Source organism: Malurus melanocephalus, unplaced genomic scaffold (assembly GCF_030028575.1).
Source record: "Malurus melanocephalus ecotype Western Australia unplaced genomic scaffold, MMel_1.1 scaffold_1938, whole genome shotgun sequence".
Classification (NCBI taxonomy): Eukaryota; Metazoa; Chordata; class Aves; order Passeriformes; family Maluridae; genus Malurus; species Malurus melanocephalus.
Genome location: NW_026625170.1, coordinates 1 through 16,234, shown reverse-complemented (window position 1 = coordinate 16,234; position 16,234 = coordinate 1). Strand labels below are relative to the sequence as shown.

The 16,234-nt window shown below is 61.1% G+C and overlaps 2 protein-coding genes across 2 annotated transcripts; both read left to right on the top strand.

Annotated features, from left to right (window-relative positions):
• Positions 1 to 330: 330 nt before the first annotated feature.
• Positions 331 to 4,251, top strand: LOC130587468 (histone lysine demethylase PHF8-like; the record flags this gene model as incomplete). The annotated part of the gene is made up of 6 exons (XM_057388444.1): positions 331 to 503; positions 931 to 1,184; positions 1,294 to 1,389; positions 1,792 to 1,901; positions 2,501 to 2,882; positions 3,373 to 4,251. Coding segments are annotated over 6 exons (1,104 nt in total), but the record flags the coding sequence as incomplete, so codon positions are not given.
• A 178-nt stretch (positions 4,252 to 4,429) lies between these two features.
• Positions 4,430 to 16,228, top strand: LOC130587469 (E3 ubiquitin-protein ligase HUWE1-like; the record flags this gene model as incomplete). The annotated part of the gene is made up of 26 exons (XM_057388445.1): positions 4,430 to 4,621; positions 6,030 to 6,096; positions 6,742 to 6,814; positions 7,030 to 7,128; positions 8,342 to 8,548; positions 8,625 to 8,777; positions 8,859 to 8,921; positions 10,189 to 10,266; positions 10,360 to 10,407; positions 10,529 to 10,597; positions 10,708 to 10,807; positions 10,899 to 10,999; positions 11,079 to 11,229; positions 11,304 to 11,431; positions 11,508 to 11,648; positions 11,754 to 11,865; positions 11,947 to 12,066; positions 12,156 to 12,257; positions 12,343 to 12,423; positions 12,549 to 12,655; positions 13,426 to 13,603; positions 13,943 to 14,034; positions 14,120 to 14,331; positions 14,910 to 14,967; positions 15,062 to 15,238; positions 16,119 to 16,228. Coding segments are annotated over exons 3-26 (2,732 nt in total), but the record flags the coding sequence as incomplete, so codon positions are not given.
• Positions 16,229 to 16,234: the final 6 nt, after the last annotated feature.

Sequence of the window (16,234 nt, the reverse complement as noted above, 5' to 3'; positions counted from 1 at the left end):
GGTTTTTTTTTGGGATTCTCAGGAAGGTTCCAGAGGGAGTTTGGGGCCATTTTTGGGGTGTCTTTGGGATGTTTCTGAACCCCTTTTCCCTCCCATGGGGATTGCACCACAGACTGGGAGTGGTTTTGGGATGATTTTGGGGTATTTTTGGGATGTTTTGGGTGTTTTTGGGGCATTCCTGACCCCTTCTCCCCCAGGAGGTTTGCACCACGTACTGAGGGTGTTTTCGGGGCAGGTTTTGGGATGTTTTTGGGGTATATTTGGGGATGTTTTGGCTATGTTTTTGGGGTGTTTTGGGATGTTTTTGGGCTGATTTTGGGATGTTTTTAGGGATGTTTTTGGGGATGTTTTGGGTTATTTCTGACCCCCCTTTCCCCCCTCTACCCTCAGGAGGATTACACTACAGACGAGGAGGACGAGGGGGGCGCCGGGGGCAGCGCCGGGATCCTGGACCTGCTCAAGGCCAGCCGGCAAGTGGGGGGCTCCGAGTACCCCCAGCTCAGGTGGGGGGGCCGGGGGGGGCTGGGGAGGCGCTTAGACGGGGTTTGCAGTGGAATTTTGGGGGTCTCCAGGTGGTGGGAGATGGGGGTTGGAGAGGAAATTTGAGAGGCAATTTTTTGGGGTCTCCGGGTGGTGGGTTTGGATGGGCTGGGGGATTTTGGGGTGGGGTTGGGGGGTCCCCAGGGGCTTTGCGGTCTCCTGGTGTTCCTGGGCTTGAATTTGGGGGCACTGTTGGAGGGCTGGGCTTGGTTTAGGGTTCCCTGGGGGTTTTGGGGGAGCTGGGTTTGGGCTTGGGGGGTGTCTTTGGTGGTCCACAATGGCTTTAGGGTCCCTGGGAGGTTTGGAAGTTCCCCAGGAGTTTGGGGAGGGGCTCTCCAGCAGGGTCGTACCCCCCCCAAACCCCCCAAATTTCCCCTCTTCCCCCCACAGCGAAGCACCCGCCTCCCCCAGCACACGCGAGGCCATCCAGGGCATGCTGTGCATGGCCAACCTGCCCGCCGGGACTCCCCTGGGACCCCCCAACTGGTGGGGTGGAGGGGGTCCCCCCGAGCGGGCTGGGGGTCCTGGGGGGTCTGGGGGTCCCCGGCGAGCCCCCCCAGCCCCCCGGAGCACGGACAGCGAGGCTGAGGGCAGCCTGGACGAGCAGGACAGCCTGGGCGCCTGCTTCAAGGATGCCGAGTACAGTGAGTGTTTTGGGGTAGAATTGAATCCCAAATCCCAAAATGAATCCCAAAAATCGAATCCTAAATCACCGAAACCCTCCCAACTCAATTTTTTCTGCCTTCTCCCCAGTTTATCCCTCGCTGGAGTCGGATGAAGACGACCCCGCCCTAAAATCCCTGCCAAAAAAGAAGAAGGTGACGGACGACGCTCCCTGGAGTCCCAAAGGTTTGSGGGGGCACCCCAAAAAAATTGGGGGAGTGGTGGGAGGGTCCTTGGGGGTAAGGTTTGAGAGGAGTTTGGGGGTCTCCAGGTGGTGGGAGAGATATCTTGCTCGATGTCTAATTTTGGGGTGTTCTGCCTTCTTTTTTCAGGTCTCATTTTGGATCAGACTTTTTTTGGATCTGACTTTGAGATGTTTTCCCCCCTTTTTTTGAATCTGATTTTGGGATGTTCTACCCCCTTTTTTGGGGCGCTCTCCCCCCTTTTTGAATTTGATTTCAGCGTGTTCTCCCCTCTTTTTTCGATCTGATTTCAGGGTGTTCTCCCCCTCTTTTTCGGGTCTGATTTTGGGATGTTCTCCCCCCCTTTTTGGGGTCTGATTTGGGTTTTTCCCCCTCTCTTCCCCAGCGCGGGTGACGCCGTCGCTGCCCCGGCAGAGCCGCCCCGTGCGTGAGGGGACCCGCGTGGCCTCGGTGGAGACCGGGCTGGCGGCCGCTGCTGCCAAACTGGCCCAGCAGGTGAACTGGGGACCCNTTTTTCCCCCTCTCTTCCCCAGCGCGGGTGACGCCGTCGCTGCCCCGGCAGAGCCGCCCCGTGCGTGAGGGGACCCGCGTGGCCTCGGTGGAGACSGGGCTGGCGGCCGCTGCTGCCAAACTGGCCCAGCAGGTGAACTGGGGACMCTGGGGGGACACTGGGGAGGTGGGGGTGGGGCCACAAGGGGATTTTAGAGAGTTTCAGAGAGGTGGTTTGGAGTTTGGGAGGGTTTTTAGGGGGTCCAGGAAGGGTTGGGGTGGGGGTCCAAGAGGTATTGAGGGGGGTTGTGGGGTGATTTGAGCTGTCAGGGGATATTTAGGGGAGTTCAGAAGTGTTTGAAGGGTATCATGGATTTGGTTTGGGGTTTGTGTGGGTATTTAGCGTGTTTGGGAGGGATTGGAGTGTGGTTCCAGGAGGTTTTGAGGGAGATTTGGGGACGTTGTGGGGTGATTGGGGTTGTCAGGGGATATTTGGGAGGTCCCAGAGGTTCATATCCCTTTCTAGACTCTCTCACTTCAAAGTCCCCTAAACCCTTCCCTGAGACCCCCAGGACCCCCCTGAGCCCCCCATTTTTTCCCCCCAGGAACACCGCAAGCTGCAGCGCCGGAAGGGCCCAGCCAAGCGTCGCCCTCCCTCGCCCCCCTCCCCTGAGGAAGAGGAGGACGAGGAAGATGAAGAGGACGAGGAGGACGAAGAGCCCGACCCAGAGCCTGAGGGGGACCCTGAGGGGGACCCGGAACCAGAACCGGAGCTGGGTGGGGGAGAARCCGAGGCTGAGCCCCCTCCAGAGCCACCTCCAGAGCCGCCCTACCCCCCCAGCCTGGCTGACCACGAGTACACAGCACGGCCAGGGGGGCCGGGACCCCCATCTGGGGCACAGCCGGGCCGGGCGCCCACCCCCATGGCCCCGGGGGTCTTCCTGAGCCAGCGGCGACCCCCTCCGGGCACTGCCCCCCCCAGCCACGGTGAGTGGAGGAGGTCTGAGGGGATTTCAGTGGGTCCAGTGGAATTTTTTTGGGGGATTCAGGGGTATTTGAGGGGTTTTGGGGGGAGATTGGGGGAGGTCTGGGGCTGCTTGGGGGATCTGAGAAGGCTTGGGGATGGGTTGGGGGGTTTGTGGGGATTTAGGGAGGGTTGGGTCATGGGGTTCGGGAGGTCCAAGGGGATTTCAAGGGTTCTGGGATTGGTTTTTGTGATGATTCAGGGTGATCTGAGGTGTTTTGGGGGAACACATGCAGGTCCAAGGAGGTATGGGCGTGGGTGCAGGGGTTTTATGGGGATTTGGGGGAGGGTCTGGGCGGGTTTTTGGGGTTATTTGGTGGAACTCCAAGGTAGGATCTGCAGGGGGGTTTTGGGGTGGGGGGTTTTGTGGGTCTGAGGGGGGATTTGGAGAACAGGGGGTTCCATCGGGGGTCCCGTCTCCCCTCTCTGGTGACATTCCCAATCCCACCACAGGGAAGCGCCCCCGGAAGGGTTTGGCCACAGCCAAGCAGCGCCTGGGYCGGATCCTCAAAATCCACCGCAACGGGAAACTGCTGCTCTGAGGGTGGGGCTGGGACACGCCCAGGGGTGTGGTCACCCAGACCACACCTTTTCCTGCATGACCACGCCCACTGCACTGCGGGGATAGGACGGTGTAGGGTGGGGCCTGGATATTGACCACGCCCAGCTCAGGCTCCGCCTACCTGCAGTGTGAAGAATGAACTTTGGGTGGGGYTGCTGCAGAAGGGGTGGGGCCTGAGGGCCACACCCATAAGCTAGATTAAATACCACGCCCACTAAAAGGGAGTGGCTTGTATCAGGCTCCGCCCCTACAGGCGTGGCCCTGCCCTGGCGTGCCACACTCTGACCCTCCGAAATGGGGGCGTGACCGACGAAAGCCACGCCCACAACACGAATTCCCCACCGTGAGACCACGCCCCAACCACTGCCCAAACCACGCCCATTCCCGTGTAGGACGAGCCGCGGCGTTGAGTGGGCGTGGTCATGCAAAACCACGCCCACACGGTTGGCAGCTAAAGGGTGGGGCTGTGGCCAGGCCCCGCCCACTGCTGCTCCCTCCTTCCCATTGGCTGTGACAGAGATGAAGGGGTGGGGCGTTCTCCCTCATTGGGCACCTCCAGGAGCTCAGGCGATTGGACAGGCCCTGCCCCTGGCTTTAAGGGGGCGGAGCCATCTCTGATTGGTCCTTGCAGGGTTTTTTTGCCCCTCCCCCACGTGTCTTCAGGTTGATTGATGGGGGCGGGGCCGCTTCCCATTGGCTGCCCCGGTTTTGTAGGCGTGTCCGGAGGCCGCGGCCCCGCCCCCCCTTTTGTATTTGTAGAATAAAAAGAAAAACACGAATTCATGAAAAATGACCCACGCTGGGTCACGTGATGCCTTTAGCGCGCGCCGCTAGGCAGCTCCCGCGAAACATCGCGATAGCTTGCGGTCTCCTTAGCTGGTGCTCTCGCGAGATCTGCTCCAGTCAGCCGGCTCTCCCGCGAGATCCCGAGCTGCCCTCAGCCGGCGCTCTCGCGAGAGCTGCGCGCGCCGCCGCCGTTCCCGCCGCTGAGGCAGGGGCAGCGCTCCCCCTGCCCTCCCCCCACCCTCGGCGGGTCCGTTCCCGCTCCCGGTCTCGCCTCTCTACGCGCTCCTCTCGCGAGGCTTAGGGGCCAAAGTGCCGCCGCCACCGCCTCGCGAGATCTCGCTCATCAGCGTGCCGGTGAGTGCCGGTGCTTAAGGGAACGGCGCGGGGTCCGCGGCCGGCGGGGGGAGCCGGGGGTTGAGCCCCTCTGTGGCGGGCGGGGCCGTTCCCCCCTTGCCCCTCCGCTCCMCCCCCCCCCCACCACCGCCCCGGTACGAGGCGGGATCCGTGAGGGACGCCTTCCCCTCCCCCATGGCTCTTCGGAAATCTCGCGAGGTTCTCTCATCTCCCGCCCTATTGCTCGGCGCGCTCTCGCGAGACTTCGCCGCCGCGCCTCTCGCGTTCCCATTGGCCTTCGGCGGCGCTGCCCCGCCCCTTGCTCGGCCCGCGGTGCCGCCCCCTCCTTGTCCCGCCGGCCACTCTCGCGGGACTTGCGGCGGCTCTCGCGGGATCTCGGGCCGCGGCCGGGGCTCAGTGTAAGATGGCGGCGGCGGCAGCGGCGGGACGGGCCCGGGCCGGGTTCTGACCCCCCCTGCTCCCCCCGCCTACAGAAGGTACCGGGGCCGGCGGGGCGGGAGGCTCGGCCCGGCGCCGCTGCGGGGTCCGCGACAAGGGGGGATGGCTCCCGGCTCCGTCCTGGGGGGCCCGCCCCCCCCCCCCCCCCCCCCCCCCCCCCCCGGGCCGTGACGGTGCGAAGGCCGCGACGTTGCCAGAGCAACGCCCAGCTCGGAGCCTTCCTCCTCCTCCTCCTCCTCCTCCCGCCACCCCCCCTCCCCAGCGGCCTCCCGTGATTTGGGGGCCCCTTTCCTTCCCTCACGGCCCCCCTTCCCCCTCTCCCTTCGACCTCCCCCGGTTTGGCACACCCCCTTACCGGGATTCAGGCGTTCCCCGCCGAGATTTAGGGTGTTTGGCTTCCCTTACCTCCTGATTTAGCCTTCTCACGTCTATAGGGCTCCCCTGTATTTTAGGGGTTCTCTCTAGTACTTTTTCCATGTCTCATTATTTAGAGAGTCCATCATCTCCTAGCAGACCCTTCCCAAAGCTCAGGTCTTCCTCAGCGGTTTCCCGGCATTTTGGGGACCTCTTTACCAGCCAGCCCTCCCCAGTTTATTAGGCCCTGCTTCTTGCAGCTCTCCGGGATTTAGCCCCCATCATTTAGGATTTCCCCTCATTTAGATCCCCATGGATTTGGGGGTCTTTTCTGTGGTTGCCCAGTACTTTTTTCTCAATTTGCCCCTTTCCACATTYTGCAGAGATTTCGGGCTGTTCTCTTCCCGGGTTCCCAGCATTCAGCCCCCCTCCTCCGCCCATGCAATTCTCACGCTGTGTTTTGGGGGATCCCTTACCTGGGATCAGGCGCCCCCCCCCACCCCAGTCATCCCTTAGTGCCCCCAGTCCATCCCAACCCCCCCGCATCGTTCAGCCGCTGACACGGGACCCCCAAAACCCCGGTATCTCACACCTCCCTTTCCAAATTCCCTCCCAGCAGCACCCGGGTCCCCCTCCCTTGCCGCGACCGGGCCGGGCCGAGGATGGACTGGGTGTGATTCCCGGTAAGGGCTGCTCTGCGTCCCCCGTGCCCCCCGGTTGGGGGATCCCTAAAACTGGGGGGGAGGGGCGTGTGTGGAAACCTGCCGGGGGGGGACTCGAGAGAATTTGGGGGTGGGTACAGAGAGCGTCTCGCGTCGGGAAGGTTTTTACGGAGCTGTTTTGGGGGCAATACGGGATGGAACCCTCGGGCTCTTTTTAGAGGGGGGGTCCCTAAAGCAGCCCCCGGGGGCACAGCCCCGGCACCCCGGGAATGCCCCCCCCCGCCCCCCAATGTGATGCGTCACCGTCACCGAACCGGCCGGGCCGGCGGGAGAGGGGGGGCCCCGAGGGGGGGCGGGGGAGYCCCGGCACGCGGCCGCGTCAGCCCCTAATTACAGCCCCTAATTATAGCCCCTCGTCACCCCCGCGGGGCTAATTGGGGAGGAGGGCGGTTTGGGGGGGGCCCCGGGCGACCCCCCCGGGCACGGCGGGGTTTTGCACATTCATTGTTCAGCCGGTGCCGCGACGTCATCGGCCGCGGCCGCCGCGGCGCCTGTCGGGACAGCGAGGCCCTGTCGGGACACGGGGCCCCCCGGCGTGGGGGGGTTTGACCCGCGGTGTGGGGGACCCCGGTGTGACCCCCCTCCCCCCTCCCCGTGTGGCCGCAGGCGGAACGCGAGAACCAGAACCCCCAAAATGAAAGTGGATCGGACGAAACTGAAGAAAACCCCCACGGAGGCGGTGAGGAGGGAGGGGAGATGCTGGGGRGGGTGGTTTGGGGACACCCTGGGGGCGGTCGAGGCAGGGATTGTGACAGGACACCCGGGGGTGGGATCAGGGACACCCTTGGGGGGGGTTGGGGGCTTTGGGAGCAAAATGGTGGAGATTTGGGGACCCCCAGGGGGTGTTGGGGACACCCAGAGAGGAGAGTGACAAGGTCCCTGTCCCCTCCCCAGCCCGCYGACTGCCGGGCCCTCATCGAGAAGCTGAAGGCGTGCAGTGATGAGCAGCTGGTGACGGAGCTGCAGCAGATCAAGACATGGAACATCGGGAAGGTGCGGGGGGACAAAAACCCTGGGGGGGTGTCCAGAAACCCTGTGGGGAGGTCCAGGGATGAGGTGGGCCACCTGAAATTCCTGAGGGATTGTCCTTAACTTGTTAGTATGGTGCTAAGCTCATTCCCAAACCAGTCACTGTCGTGGTGGTGTCACCCCAGAACCTCCCCAAATCACGGGGAATGTTGTTTCCCTACAACACCACTAAACTTGCGGGGGAGGAATCCCTGGTTTCTGCTGAGCCCCTCAAACCTCACAGCTCTGGTCCTTTCATTCTATTCTGGAGTTTTCTAGAGCCTTAAAAATGTGGGAGGGAGCTACTGTAATGTTCCTGCAGCTCACCTGGAATTTTAGGGGGTTACCCTGCCTTTTATTTGCCTTTTCCCAAACTGGGGGTGCTCTGCAATGTCCTTATCGTTTTCCAGAAGGAAGGGCCTGATTTCCCATGGTCTGGGACTGGGAGGGTTGTGAATGTGTTTGATTTGGAGCACCAAAACTCAGGGGGAGGGAGGGCTCTGCAGTGTCACACAGCACCCTTGGTATGATAGGGGGTACCCCTATCGTTCTCTCAAGACACTGAGGCAGGTATTCCAATTTCTTCCTGTTCTTCCAAAAGGGTTTCTTCCTGTTTTGTTTTTGTCCTGGAGGTGTTTATGGTTATAAATGCTTTCTGTCCCGTAGTTGCAAAACCTCAAGGAGGAATTTCAATATCCCTATAATCATTCTGAAATAGTAGGAGAACACTTTCTAGATCCCAAAACACTCAGGGAGGACCCAAATTCTCCCTCAGCCCCAAAACCACCAGGAGTGGGGTGCATTTTCTTGCCTTGTATTGGGAATGGGGCCCACCTGCTGCCCAGGGGAGGCTGGGCTTGGGGTCCCCCCTGGGATGTGGGGGTTCATGGGTTGAGACCCCCCTGCCTGTGTGGGTTCCTGGGCAGTTGGGCTGAGTTTGGGGGCTGGGGTGGGGTCCATGGGGTCTGTAATTCACTCCTCTGCCCTCCCACCAGTGCAAACTGTAGCACTGGGTGGACCTACTTGGGGATTTGGGGGAGCTGGAGTCTGTACTGTGTCCCCCATCCCCAAATCTCACCCCCCTGCCCCCCTGCAGTGCGAGCTGTACCACTGGGTGGGTTTGATGGGGGGGCTATGCTGTGTTGGGGTCCATGCTGTGCTCCCCACCCCCAAATCTCACCCCCCTGCCCCCCTCCAGTGCGAGCTGTACCACTGGGTGGACCTGCTGGACCGCTTCGACGCGCTGCTGGCCGAGGCCGGCCGGCCAGTGGAGGCCATGAGCTGGATGCTGGCCTGCGACCGGCCCGAGCGCCAGCCCCTCAAGGCCCTGCTGCTGGCCCTGCTCAACTTCACGGCGCTGCTCATCGAGTACAGCTTCTCCCGCCACCTCTACAGCTCCATCGAGGTRGGCACGCCCCCAACCCCTCCCTGAATGTCCCCGATTGTCCCCGAGCGTTCCCTGACGCACCGTGTCCCTGCAGCACCTGACCACGCTGTTGGCYTCCTCGGACATGCACGTGGTGCTGGCCGTGCTCAACCTGCTCTACGTGTTCAGCAAACGCTCCAACTACATCACCCGCCTKGGCTCGGAGCGCCGCGGGCCACTGCTCGCCCGCCTGCAGCACCTGGCTGAGGTGGGGGGGCCCTTGGGGGGAGGTTTTGGGAGGGTTTTGGGGGGGTTTGGGCAGTGCTGAGCTGGGCTGGTTTCCTTGCAGAGCTGGGGTGGAAAGGAGAATGGGTTCGGGCTGGCTGAGTGCTGCCGGGACCTGCACATGATGGTGAGTGACACTTGGGAGTCCTCCGGAGCTGATCTGTGTCCTCTTGTCCTGTCCCGGGGTCCCCAGAACTCACCTGTGTCCTCCTTGGGGTCCCCAGAACTCACCTGTGCCCTCCTTGGGGTCCCCAGAACTCACCTGTGCCCTCCCTGGGATCCCCAGCACTCACCTGTGCCATTCTTTGGGTCCCCAGCACTCACCTGTGCCCTCCTGTTCCCCCTGTCCCAGGGCCCCAAGATCATTCCGTGTCCCTTCATTGTCTCGTGGCAGCCCCAACACTGTGCTGTGTTTGTCCCTGTGTCCCAAGTGTGCTGTCACTTCTTGATACCCCCAAAACTGTCTGATATTTTAATTCATGTCTCAGGGTCCCCAGTGCTGTCCTGGGTTTTTCATCGTGTCCCCTCAGGGTCCCCCAGTGCCATCCTGGTCTTCCCCAGTATTGTGCTGTGTCATATGTTACGTCTTGGGGTTCCCCAATACGGTCATCCATCCTGTTGAAGTGTTCTGGGGTCCCTCTCTGCTGTCCCATGACCCCTTTGGGTGCTGTGGGGTCCCTCAGCAATGTCCTGTGGCATACTGAGGTTCCCCAGTGTTGTTCTGTGTTCCTTGTCATGTCTTAGGGACCCCCAAAGTCTTTAGGGTCCCGAAATGCTCTCCTGTCATGGTATGGGGTCCTCCAGTGCCGGCCCCTGTTCCCTCTGAGTGGTGCTTTGGATTTTTTCTTTTGTCGTAAACCGGTTTCCAAACTCGTCCTTGTCAGATTCTGGGGTTCCCATATCTATTCTGAGTTTCACTGCTACTCCTCAGGACCCCAAATGCGCCCCAACACCATCTGGAGGTCTCTTGATGGTGTCCTGTGTCCCCTCTAGGTGCTCAGGAGTTCCTGTCCTCTGTCATGTTCTCTCTTGTCCCGTTCTGATGTCCCCAAAACCTTCATGGGACTATTTGTTATGTTCTGGTGTTCGTGACATTGCTTCGTGTGCCTTTGTCACATGCTGAGGCCCCTCAGTGTCATCCTGGGGTCTCCAGTGCTGTCCTGTGTCCCCTCGGGGTGTTCTGGGGTCCCCACCCGTGTCCTGTTCTGCTCTGTGACATCTTGCTGTCCACGGCACCTTCCTGAGTTTAGGGTCCCCCAGCACCCCTTTGTCACCCCTGGGCTCCTCCCATCCCTTTGCCAACTYTGTCGTGTCCCAGTGTCCCCCAGCCTGGCCCTGTCAMCCCTRGGGYGGGGACCCCAGTGTYCCCCCCTCACCCCCATGTCYCTTCCCAGAAATACCCCCCCAGTGCCACCACTCTGCACTTTGAGTTCTACGCCGAGCCGGGCGTYGAGGTGAAGGTGGACAAGAGGGTGAGTGACGGGGATGTTGGGGACATTTGGGGACACACGGGGTGGGCCCCCAAAACCTTGGGCCCACCCCTTGACCTCCCCTGACCCCCCCAGGCCACCAGCACCACCCTGCACTACATCCACATCGAGCAGCTGGACAAGGTGAGTTGGGGAGGGGGCTTTTCTTTGTTAGGGTCCCCCCAAACTCCCACCGCCTGTTTTTTCCTTTTCACCCCAATCTTGCCCCTTGCCCCCTCCCCAATTCTTCTGCCTCCTACTCTAGATTTCAGAGAGCCCCTCGGAGATCATGGAGTCCCTCACCAAGATGTACAGTATTCCCAAGGACAAGCAGGTGCGTGGTGCAGGGTGGCAGTGGAGGGACCTGGAGGGGTTTGGGGTCACACCCAGAGGGGGTGTCTGACCCCCTAAGCCCCTCCTTGAGCTTTGCTAAATTCCCTGCAGATGCTGCTCTTCACCCACATTCGCCTGGCCCACGGCTTCTCCAACCACAAGAAGCGGCTACAAGCAGTGCAGGCCCGGCTCCACGCCATCTCTATCCTGGGTGGGCTTTTGTTAAGGGCTGGATTAATTGGGGTGGGTTTGAGGGTTCCTGAGGGGCTGTTTGGGGTGATCACCACCCCCTATCTCCACAGTGTACTCCAATGCGCTGCAGGAGTCAGCCAACAGCATCCTGTACAACGGGCTCATCGAGGAGCTGGTGGACGTGCTGCAGATCACCGACAAGCAGCTGATGGTGAGACCCCTCCCCAAAAACCCCCAGACCCTTCCAGTGGCACCGCCAAACCCATCACATCCATGTGTCCCCTCGGCAGGACATCAAAGCAGCGTCGCTGCGGACGCTGACGTCCATCGTGCACCTGGAGCGCACGCCCAAGCTCAGCAGCATCATTGACTGCACCGGCACTGCCTCCTACCACGGCTTCCTGCCYGTGCTGGTGCGCAACTGCATCCAGGCCATGATCGGTGCGTCCGGGGGGACGGGGGGGGGTCACCTGGGGGGTGGGACTGACCCTAACACCRCCTGTCCCCTCCCCCAGACCCCTCCATGGAGCCTTACCCCCACCAGTTCGCCACGGCGCTCTTCTCCTTCCTCTACCACCTGGCCAGCTACGATGCGGGCGGCGAGGCCCTYGTGTCCTGCGGCATGATGGAGGCACTGCTCAAGGTGGGCTGCCCTCACTTTTGGGGAGGGGTCTTGGCCACCTTTAGGATCCCCTCACACACTGTTGGTCCCTTTGYAGGTGATAAAGTTCCTGGGGGATGAGCAGGACCAGATCACGTTTGTCACACGGGCAGTGCGYGTGGTGGATCTCATCACCAACCTGGACATGGCTGCCTTCCAGTCACACAGCGGCCTCTCCATCTTCATCTACCGCCTCGAGGTAGTACTTTCCCCACTGCTGGGGTGATTTCAGGGTCCCTCCGGGTCATTTTGGGGTCCCTCCGGGTTGTTTTGGGGTGCTGAATGTCTGTTCCCCCCTCCCCAGCACGAGGTGGACCTATGCCGCCGTGAGTGTCCCTTCGTCATCAAGCCCAAGGTGCAGCGACCACCTGCTGCCACCCTGCCTGAGGGTGAGGACATGGAGACAGACATGGAGGGTGAGCAGAGGGCCGGGAGCAGGGCTGTGCCACCCCTGCTGTGTCCCCTGTCACCCCACCGATGTCACCGTCTCCCTRCAGTGACCGACGTGGCCATGGAGAGCAGCCCTGGACCCTCGGCCGAAGCCCGGCCGGACCCTGCGCCGCCAGCCCCACCTGCTGTGCCCAGCACCAGTGCTGCTACCCCCTCCCCGCGCGGCGGTAGGTGGCCCCCAGGGCTGGGGGACGCAGTGGGGACAGTGGGGACGCTGCAGGGGAGACTCACTCCTCCGTGTCCCCCACTTCGCCAGGAGTGCAGTGCATCCCGCAGCGTGCCGCCTTGCTCAAATCCATGCTGAACTTCCTCAAAAAAGCCATCCAGGACCCTGCCTTCTCCGACGGCATCCGGCACGGTGGGTGCTCCCCGTGTCCCCAAATCCCCCTGGGGGACAGCATGGGTGGCAGTACCTGCTGAACCCCCGCCATGTCTTCTCGCAGTGATGGATGGCTCGCTGCCCACCTCGCTGAAGCACATCATCAGCAACGCCGAGTACTATGGGCCCTCGCTATTCCTGCTGGGTGAGCCCCGCCTCGGCCACGCCCAGGCCACGCCCGGAGGGCACGCAGGGACCGGGGACACCCCTGTCCCCTTGCCCAGGTGCTCGGCCCGCCYTCAGTGCCCCCTGTCTCTCCTCCCGCCGCAGCGACCGAGGTGGTGACGGTGTTCGTGTTCCAGGAGCCCTCGCTGCTGTCCTCGCTGCAGGACAACGGCCTCACCGACGTCATGCTGCACGCGCTGCTCATCAAGGACGTGAGTGTGACACATACCTGTCCCCTTGTTTTACCCCTCACTTGTCTGCTCATGTATCCCCTCACTGCCCTTCTATCAATTCCATTACCTGTTCCTTCACTGATGTCGTGCTGCATGCAGTGTTCATCAAGGACATGTGGGCCTCACCTGTCCCCTTACCTGTCTTCTTATCTGTTCTCTTGCATCTATCCCATTCCCTGTCCTAGCACTTGTCCCATCATGCGTCCCCTTACCTGTTCCCTGAAATTTCTTGGCATTTGTTCCTTCCTGTGTTCCTGTGCATCATCTTGCCTGTCACCCTGTCAGTCTTCCCACCTGTTCCATTTCTTGTCCCTTGTAGCTGTCTCACCACCTGTCCCACGTGCTCTGCACCTGTCCCCTGCATCTGTTGCCACATCTGTTTAGCACTTATTTTCACACCTGCCTTGCACCTGTCCCATTTCCTGTTCTGCACCTGTTCTCCCACCTGTCCATGCACCTGTCCCACTCTATGCCTGCCCCATACCTGCCCCGCCCCTCCAGGCCCCACACCTGCCCTGGGCACACCCACAGCCCCTGCCTTGCCCCACACCTGCCCTGGTCACACCCACAGCCCTTCCCCTGCCTCACACCTGCCCTGGGCACACCCACAGCCCCCGCCTTGCCCCACACCTGCCCTGGGCACACCCACAGCCCCTGCCTTGCCCCACACCTGCCCTGGTCACACTCACAACCCTTCCCCTGCCCCACACCTGCCCCAGGCATACCCACAGACCCTCCCTGCCCCCTAGGTGCCAGCCACACGGGAGGTGCTGGGCTCACTGCCCAACGTGTTCAGCGCGCTGTGCCTGAACGCGCGGGGGCTGCAGAGCTTCGTGCAGTGCCAGCCCTTCGAGCGCCTCTTCAAGGTGCTGCTGTCCCCYGATTACCTGCCGGCCATGCGGCGCCGCCGCAGCTCCGACCCCCTCGGTGAGACATGGGGGGTCCTGGGGGTCTGAGAGGGGGCACAAAGTAAACCCAGGGGGGGTTTGGGGGGGACACCCACAGAGTGAACCCCAGGGGTTGTCTGGGATCTGGAGGAGTTTTATTTTAGGGTTGATTACTATTTTTTGAGGGGGGCCATTACCCAGCCTTTCATGCAAGCACCTATTCAACTTTTAAATTGCTTCTGAGTGATTGGGTTAAACTTTGAGAGGGCTGTTGTTTATTTTAGAGACCACCCCCCAATTTTTTTAGCCTCCAAACCCTTTTCTGCTTTTCCCCCAACATTTCTTCCACCCCCCAAACGTCCTCCTCTGTCACCCCCAGGCGACACCGCTTCCAACCTGGGCAGCGCTGTGGACGAGCTGATGCGACACCAACCCACGCTCAAAACTGATGCCACCACCGCCATMATCAAGGTGACACCCCCGGGACGGGTGGGGACACTGGAGGGGGTGTTTGGGGTGTTCCCAGAAGTGTCCCCTAAACCACAACCGCCTCCAGCTGCTGGAGGAGATCTGCAGCCTGGGCCGGGACCCCAAGTACATCTGCCAGAAGCCGTCGATGCAGAAGGCGGATGGGACGGCGGCTGCACCACCCCCACGTTCTCCCCATGCTGCTGAGGAGGCCTCGAGTGAGGATGAGGARGAGGAGGAGGTGCAGGCCATGCAGAGCTTCGGGGCTGCCCAGCAGAGCGAGGCCGAGCCCAGCCAGACGTGAGAGTCCCAGGGTTTGGGGTTTGACTAAACCAGGGGGGTCTGGATAGGCTGGATCTGTGGGGAGGGGTTGGATTTGGGGGCTGGATCCACAGTGACAATCTTTAACCAGAGGTGAAGGTTTGGACAGGCTGTATTCATGGGGAGAATCCAAGGATTTAGGGGCTGGATCCATGGGGAGAATCCAAGGATTTGGGGTTTTTGGGCTCTGCTCCCAGGGAACGGGGACAAAGCAAGGGGATGCCATCTTTGCTTCTCCAGGAGAAATTTAGAAATTTTGAGCATCAGGGCAAGATTTTTAATAGAAAAAAGAATTGGGAATTGGAATGGGCTGCCTGGGCAGTGGTGGGGTCACTGTCCCTGGGGATGTTGGAACAAACCCTGGATGTGGGTGGCACTTGATGACATGTCATAAGTGGCCTTAAAGATCATTTCCAACTTCATTAATTCTTTGCCAACCTCATTAATTTTTTTCTAATCTTACTAATTTTTTCCTAACTTTGTTAATTCTGCAATTCTGTGGCCTGGGGGGGGGTCACGGGTCACATCCTGACTCCCTTTCTCTTCTCCCTTTCCAGAGTGGTGGGCACTGAGGAGCGTATCCCCATCCCACTTATGGATTACATCCTCAACGTGGTGAGGGGGGTTCGGGGGTCCCCTGGGGGGGTTTGGGGTCCCCTGGGGGGGTTCAGAGCCCCCCCAGCCGCCCTGACTCGCCCCATTTCCCCAGATGAAATTCGTGGAGTCCATCCTGAGCAACAACACCACGGACGATCACTGCCAGGAGTTCGTGGCGCAGCGGGGGCTGCGGCCGCTSGTCACCATCCTGGGGCTGCCCAACCTGCCTGTGGACTTCCCCACATCTGCTGCTTGCCAGGCTGTGGCTGGGGTCTGCAAATCCATCCTGGTATGGCCCTGGGGGACTGGGGGTGTCCGAAAATCCATCCTGAAATGGGGCTGGGGTCTGCAAATCCATTCTGGTATGGGGGTGGGTTAAAATATCAATCCTGGTCCAGGGCTGGGGTCTGCAAATCCATCCTGGTACGGCCCTGGGGGGGGTCCAAAAATCCATCCTGGTATGGCCCCAGGGGGCTTGCGGGGGGCTAAAAATCCATCCTGGGATGGAGCTGGGGGCTCCAAATCCATCCTGGTATGGTCAGGTGACATGCTATAGTCACCAACCCCTCTGTGATTTCTCTGTAAAGCCCCTGTGATCCCATTGTCAGCTGTCTGTGTCCCCAGACCGTGTCCCACCAGCCCAAGGTGCTGCAGTAGGGTCAGTGACCCCTCTGTGACCCCTCTGTCACCTCCTGCGACCCCCTGTTGCCTTCCTGTCACTCCCCTGTCACCCTCTCTGTCCCCAGACTCTCTCTCACGAACCCAAGGTGCTGCGGGCAGGGTTGGTGACCTCCCTGTGACCCCACTGTGACCCTTCTGTCCCTCTCTCTGTCCCCCCAAACTCTTCCCACAATCCCAAGGTGCTGCAGGAGGGTCAGTGACCCCTTTGTGACTCTTCTGTCCCCTCTCTGTCTCCAGACTCTGTCCCACAATCTCAAGGTGCTGCAGAAGGGTCAATGACTCCTCCTGTGACCCTGCTGTCCCCTCTCTGTCCCCAGACCCTGTCCCACCAGCCCAAGGTGCTGCAGGAGGGTCAATGACCCCTTTGTGACCCCGCTGTCCCCTCTCTGTCCCCCCGCACTCCATCCTACAATCCCAAGGTGCTGCAGGAGTGTCAATGACCCCTCTGTGACCCCCCTTTGTGACCCTGCTGTCCCCTCTGTCTCCAGACCCTGTCCCACGAGCCCAAGGTGCTGCAGGAAGGGCTGGTGCAGCTTGAGGCYGTGCTGTCGGCTCTGGAGCCGCTGCACCGGCCCATCGAGGCTCCGGGGGGCTCGGTGCTGCT